Source organism: Nicotiana tomentosiformis, chromosome 9 (genome assembly GCF_000390325.3).
Source record: "Nicotiana tomentosiformis chromosome 9, ASM39032v3, whole genome shotgun sequence".
NCBI lineage: Eukaryota > Viridiplantae > Streptophyta > Magnoliopsida > Solanales > Solanaceae > Nicotiana > Nicotiana tomentosiformis.
In genome coordinates this window covers 22,094,722-22,102,394 of record NC_090820.1, presented here as the reverse complement: position 1 = coordinate 22,102,394, position 7,673 = coordinate 22,094,722, and the positions used below count along the sequence as shown (strand labels likewise).

Here is a 7,673-nt window from a genome sequence, read left to right as displayed (position 1 = left end):
GGGAGCGGAGACCCTATCTTAGAAAAGAGACTAGGGGGTGGAGACCCAATGTCTAAAATATCATCAAATAGGGAGTGAAAACCTATGTCTAAAATATTATTAACTAGGGAGTGGAGACCCTATGTTGCAGAAGAGACTAAAAGGAGTGGAGCCCCTATGTCTAAAAATAAAATCAACTAGTGAGTGGAGACCGAATGTTGGAAAATCAATTAGGGAGTAGAGACCCTATGTTAGAAAAGCGACTAGGGAGTGGAGACCCTATGTTTGAAAAAAAACCAGGGAGTGGAGACCCTATGTTGGAAAAGAGACTAGGGAGTGGCGACCCTATGTCTAAAATAAAATCAACTAGAGAGTGGATACCCTAGGTTGGAACAATGACTAGGGAGTGGAGACCCTATGTCGAAAATATCAACAACTTGGGAGCAGAGACCCTATCTTAAAAAAGAGACTAGGGGGTGGAGACCCAATGTCTAAAATATCATCAAATAGGGAGTGGAAACCTATGTCTAAAATATCATCAACTAGGGAGTGGAGTCCCTATGTTGGAGAAGAGGCTAAGGAGTGGAGACCTTATGTCTTAAAATAAAATCAACTAGTGAGTGGAGACCGAATGATGGAAAATCAACTAGGGAGTGGAGACCCTATGTCTAAAATAAAATCAAATAAGGAGCGGAATGTTGGAAAAGCGACTAGGGAGTGGAGACCCTATGTTGGAAAGGAGACTAGGGAGTAGTGACCCTATGTCTAAAATGAAATCAACTAGAGAGTGGAGGCCCTAGGTTGGAACAACGACTAGTGAGTGGAGACCCTATGTCTAAAATATCAACAACTAGAGAGTGGAGACCCTATGTTAGAAAAGAAACTAGGGAGTGGAAACCCAATGTCTAAAATATCATCAAATAGGGAGTGGAAATCCTATGTCTAAAATATCATCAACTAGGGAGTTGAGACCCTATGTTGGAGAAGACACTAAGGAGTGGAGACCCTATGTCTAAAAATAGAATCAACTAGTGAGTGGAGACCGAATGTTGGAAAATCAACTAGGGAGTGGAGACCCTATGTTATAAAATAGACTAGGGAGTGGAGACCCAATGTCTAAAATATCATGAAATAGGGCGTGGAAACCCTATTTCTAAAATATCATCAACTACAAAGTGGAGACCCTATGTTGGAGAAGAGACTAAGGAGTGGAGACCCTATGTCGATAAATAAAATTAACTAGGGAGTGGAGACCGAATGTTGGAAAATCAACTTGGGAGTGGAGACCCTATGTTACAAAAGCGACTAGGGAGTGGATACCCTATGTTTGAAAAACAACTAAGGAGTGAAGACCATATGTTGGAAAGGAGACTAGGGAGTGGAGACCCAATGTCTAAAATATCATCAAGTAGGGAGTGGAGACCTTATTTAAGAAACGTGACTAAGGAAGGGAGACCGATGTCTAAAATAAAATCAACTAGGGAGTGGAGACCCCATGTCTAAAATAAAATCAACTAGAGAGTGAAGACCTTATGTTGGAAAAGCGACTAGGGAGTGGAGACCCTATGTTGGAAAGGAGACAAGGGAGTGGAGACCCTATGTCAAAAATAAAATCAACTAGAGAGTGGAGACCCTAGGTTGGAACAACGACTAGGGAGTGGAGACCCTATGTCTAAAATATCAACAACTAGGAAGTGGAGACCCCATGTTAGAAAAGAGACTAGGGAGTGGAGACCCAATGTCTAAAATATCATCAAATAGGGAGTGGAAACCTTATGTCTAAAATATCATCAACTAGGGAGTGGAGACCCTATGTTGGAGAAGAGGCTAAGGAGTGGAGACCCTATGTCTTAAAATAAAATCAACTAGTGAGTGGAGACCGAATGTTGGAAAATCAACTAGGGAGTGGAGCCCCTATGTCTAAAATATAATCAACTAAGGAGCGGAGACCCTATGTTGGAAAAGCGACTAGGGAGTGGAGACCTGTCACGACCCAACTGGAGGGTCATGACTAGCACCCGGGCCATACTTGCCGAGCACCAACGTATATTTTATCTAACCTTCCTTATTATCTTTAAGGGCCAACAAGACCAATATAAATGAAAGACATGGATCATGAACATCCAACAATGAAAGATAATGTCATGAACATACGTAACATGGGACGACAAGACTGTCAAGAAACTATATATAAGGTACGAGCTACCATGGTGCCATGAAAGACTATACAACAAAAATCAGCCGACAAGGCATTCCAAACCATACATGAGTCGACACCTGTCTATGAGCCTCTAAAAGAACATAAGTGCTACAACATTGCCGGAACAGGGCCCCGACATACCCATAATGTCTATAACAAAAATGCATACCAAGACCACGGCAAGTCCGGAGAAAGGATCTTGCCAATAACGCTGAACCGGATAGCCTACTGTGATGGGGGAGCTGCGTCTACCCATCTATCAGGACCTGCAGCACAACATGCAGCGTCCACAAATAAAAAGGACGTCAGTACGAATAAAGTACTGAGTATGTAAGGCAGAATAGCATAAGTAAGAACAATAATGTAAACAGTGATAGGGAATATACAACCTGTGACATCTGGGTACCTCTGAGGGCTACTGACATGAAATACATGATACATACATATATATATACATAAACGTTTAAAATATATGCCTTTGTGGGCATCATCATCATCATATCGTACCCGGCCATAATAGGCTCGGTAAAACGTACCCGGCCATCATAGGGCTCGGTAGAATCGTACCCGGCCACGTGGTGACCCTATGTCAAAAATAAAATCAACTAGAGAGTGGAGACCCTAGGTTGGAACAACGACTAGGGAGTGGAGACCCTATGTTTGAAAATAGACTAGGGAGTGGAGACCCAATGTCTAAAATATCATCAAATAGGGAGTGGAAACCCTATGTCTAAAATATCATCAACTAGGGAGTTGAGACCCTATGTTGGAGAAGAGACTAAGGAGTGGAGACCCTATGTCTAAAAATAAAATCAACTAGTGAGTGGAGACCGAATGTTGGAAAATCAACTAGGGAGTGGAGACCCTATGTTAGAAAAGCGACTAGGGAGTGGAGACCCTATTTATCTCAAACTCGCTTCCCATGAGTTTTGCAAATTCCTCACACAATGAATCATTAGTTGCTCCAAAGATGATGTCATCAACATAGACTTGCACAATGAGCAGGTTCCTTCCTTGTTTCTTCAGAAATAAGGTGTTGTCAATTTTTCCTCTTGTAAAGCCATTTTCTAGAAGAAATTTGGACAACCTTTCATACCAAGCACGGGGAGCCTGCTTTAGCCCCTATAGTTCCTTTTCAAGTTTAAAAACATGCTTAGGATCTTTATGATTCTCAAATCCAAGAGGTTGCTTGACAATGACTTCTTCCTTTAGAAAGCCATTCAGAAAAACACTTTTGACATCCACTTGGAACAATTTGAATTCCATATGAGACGCAAAGGCAATAAGGATTCTAATTGCCTCCATTCGCGCAACTGGAGCAAATATTTCATCATAGTCAATACCTTATTCCTTATTGTAACTTTGAACTACCAGCCTTAACTTGTGTCTGGTTGTGTTACCAAACTAATCAAGTTTATTTCTGAATACCCACCTAGTTCCTATAATAGTTCTGTCAGCAGGTTGTGGAACCAGGTGCCATACACTATTCCTCTTACATTGATGAAGCTCATCTTGCATAGCCGTAATCAAGTCCGCATCTTTCAATGCTTCTTTGATATTTTTGGGCTCAATCAGTAGGATAAAGGCTGAGAAGGCAAGCGTGTTTCTTGCCTTTGTTCTGGTTTGAATTCCTGAATCAAGGGGAGTGATCATATTTTCAAGAGGAAGTGAGCTTTTGTGTTTCCAGTTAGACATCTGAACCTTGTTGTGGGATGGTCCAAGTATTTCTGATTGTGCTTCTCGCTCTGCATGTGCGGTCCCTTGAACTGCATCAACAACTCTGTTTTCAACTTCAGTTGTTGTGATTTGGGAACCGGGTTCCTCTCCATCAGCTGGAGAAATAGCTGCACCATCATCATTTGATTCCTTGACGTGACTCATCATGTCCGTTTTTCCATTTGCCATGTCAATGAATTCACCAGGGACAGTTGATTGTTCTCCCTCTTGATCAATCTTATCATGTGAATCCTTTCCACATGATTGGTGAGATTCATCAAAGATCACATGTATACTTTCCTCAACACATTGAGTTCTTTTGTTATATACTTCGTAAGCTTTACTTTGTGATGAATAGTCCAGAAAGATTCTTTCATCACTTTTGAAATTTGAAATTTCCAAGTCCTTGCTTACTATTGTTGAGGACAAAACACTTGCAACCAAATGTACTTAGATGTGTCACCTTAGACTTCCTCCCATTTAGCAGTTCATATGGAGTTTTATTCAAAAGGGACCTGATCATGCACCTATTTACCAAGCAACATGCAGCGTTGATAGCTTCTGCCCAGAAGTTGTTTGCAATGCCGTTGTCAATCAACATTGTTCTTGCCATATCTTCAAGAGTCCTATTCTTCATTTCCACAACACCATTTTGTTGAGGTGTTCTTGGAGCTGAACAATTATGAGTGATGCCATTTTCAGCAAAAAATTCATCGAATTTGGCATTGTCAAAGTCTGTGCCATGATCCGACCTGATAGTTAATACATTATGGCTCATCTTGACTTGGATCCTTTTTACAAATGAAACAAATACTTCAGATGTTTCATTCTTGGACATGAGAAACAGAGTCCAGGTGAATCTGGAATAGTCATCCACAATAACAAAGATGTACTTCTTTCCTCCTCTACTTGGCATTCTCATAGGTCCACATAGATCCGTATGAAGGAGATCAAGTGGCCTTGAGGTACGGACTTACCTTTGGGGCTTGAAAGAAGAGCTGACTTGCTTTCCAGTTACACATGCATCGCACACCTTGTGATCCTTGAAGCTTGATTTGGGCAGTCCACGAACCAGGTCCTTCTTGACCAACATGTTTAATAAAGCTTGCATGACCCAATCTTTGGTGCCATAGTTCAGCATCATCATCTACAACACTCAGACAACTGAGATCTCCATTTTGCAGAGATTAAACCTCAGCAACATAGATGTTTTTGTATATTTTGGCAACCAAAACCACCTCACCAGTCACAAGATTTGTGACTGTGCATGTTTTTGACACAAATTCTACCTTGTTTTTCTTGTCACATATTTGGGAGACACTTAACTAGCTGTACTTCAACCCATTCACGTAGTACACATTTTTAATTGAGTGAGAAAGAGACTTCTCAATTCTTCCAATTCCCAGAATGTATCCCTTTTTGTCGTTTCCAAAGGATACATTCCCTCCTTTCAGGGCTTTGATTGAAAAGAAAACATTTGTACTTCCAGTCATGTGCTTCGAGCAACCACTATCTATGTACCATTGTTGGCTGCTCCGTTTCACTGCTCCCTGCACAAGGAAATCAAGGGTTAGACTTAGGAACCCAAATAAGTTTGGGTCCCTTGTACTGAGGAAAGGGATGAATCTGAACTTTTTTTGTCCAAGCAGGCATCACACGAGTTTTATATAAGGGACTAGGTTCTTTAGCAGTAGTTACTCTCTTTTTTGCAAAAACGTTGTTTTTCTGTTGAGACTGAAATCTGGCCTTACATGTTTCCTTAAAGTGCCTAGTGGGGATCCAGTTTCTGTCAATAGGGTGATATACCAGATCTCAACAATGCTTCAATCACTGGTGAAATTTAGAAAACCAAGCATGCAGAATGTCCCACACAAATGGCCAGATTTAATAAACATGATGGAGCAGTATACTCCTAAGTTGAATTACACTAAAGTTCTATGGGAATTTCTTGATCAGGGCTGGATAAAAGTGAATACAGATGGTGCATCGAAAGGAAACCCAGGAAGGAGCTCATTTGGTTATGTACTGAGAAATGAGGAGGGGAATTTTGTCTTTTCATGTGGCAAAGAAATCCAAGAAGGAATAAATATAGAAGCTGAAGTGAGGGCCATCTTGGAAGCTTTGAAGTATTGTGTGGACAATGAATACATACTCACTGATCTACATACAGATTCGATGTTGGTCAATAATGTGATACAAGGGGTGTGGACTACACCATGGACAGTTGCAGCAGAAGTGGAGGAGATAAACGAATTAATGGAAAGCTGTAATGGGAAGTTATCACACACACTTAGATAAGGCATCCAATTAGCATATCACATTGCTAATTATGCACTAGACACGGGACCTTTGGAATGCCATGGTTTCTGGGATCTGGATGTCAAGGGGAGGAAGATTGCGAATAGTGATAAATTACAATGTCCATACCTAAGAGTGAAGGTTGCAAGAACCTAGGAGGGGACGAGGAAAGGAGTAGCAGGGGCAGGAGGAATTTTGGGAACATGCTTGATCATCATGGTCAAATCCATATGGAGGAGAGTATGGTGATCATTTTTCAAAAGGAGAGAATCAAACACAAGAAGCAAACACTATCCAGTATGATTCCAATAACACTTACAGGAAACCAGGCGAAGTCAATGTATAACAGTTTGTGTCTAACGGAAATCACAGAAGCAACTGGAGAAGACAACAACATACAACACAAGGAATATGATGGAAACACTATGTCTTGTTTGTATAGTATTGGCAGGCATAGACTGGAAAGTAGGAAAATCAATTTTTCATTAACCTAGTGTTCTCTTTTGCAGGAAACGATACTGTTGTCATGCCCTACCCTTTGCCTAACTCCCATTTGGTGGTATTAGTAGTAAGTACTCATTCCAATGGGAGGGAAGCTGGGCTAGGCACAAGCATAACACTAGTTTTTCACTAGATTTGTCTAGGTCTTTACAGCATTATGAGGGAATTTTTGCATGACAATCTTCATGTTTAAGTTTCCATTATGCTAAGGAATGTAATCGACCCAGCAAGCAGCTATAATAGGCATGTTTCAACGGATGTCCACACTCACAGTCTGCTCATATTGCCTAGTTTTTGGACGAGGCAGTGCTATTCAAATGGTCATATGGAAGAATTGCAATGCAAACAATGGAGCAACTCAGCATTTTCATCAAGGAATGATATTGTATCCATGTCCTACTATTCGCTACAACTTCAAAGGGTGGTATTAGCATTTGATTCTCAGTCCCTTGAAGGTGTACTAATAGTAGGCACAAGCATGGAAGCATGAAGAATTATGCCCAGCATTGGTTTGGCACAAATATACATGACCTGGGCTTTTGGGACTCGAATATGGGAGCACTGGATGCATTCTGTAACAAAGCACCAGCACACCTTATTAGTACTACATCCCAAGAATGGTGCCAAAAAATGGTTAACACAGAGGGATGCTGGAGATCACACGACCACCTGCTCAAACAGGGCACACACAAGCAAAATATGCCCGGTTTATTGGTCGACTTCCTGTTTGACAGGAACTTTTGGCACTCAAAAATGGGGGAAAAGGAATAACACCCCAATGCATTTCATTTATTTGAAATCCCAAGAATGGTGCCAACCACTTAGATCAACAGACGATAGCTGCAGATCACACGATTTTCTCCACAAACAGTGGATACTCACACATGAACGTAAGTGCTGGACTTTACTGTCATTGAGAGGTGAGTATAGTTGTCCCATACTTTTGGAGAAAACAGGTACATTACTGGTTTCAAGACTT

The 7,673-nt window shown here is 41.1% G+C and overlaps 1 protein-coding gene across 1 annotated transcript; it reads left to right on the top strand.

Annotated features, from left to right (window-relative positions):
- Positions 1 to 5,713: 5,713 nt before the first annotated feature.
- On the top strand, positions 5,714 to 6,193 carry LOC138898468 (uncharacterized). The gene has a single exon (XM_070184536.1). The coding sequence runs from the start codon at positions 5,714 to 5,716 to the stop codon at positions 6,191 to 6,193; it is 480 nt and encodes a 159-aa protein (XP_070040637.1).
- The last annotated feature ends 1,480 nt before the right edge of the window (positions 6,194 to 7,673 follow it).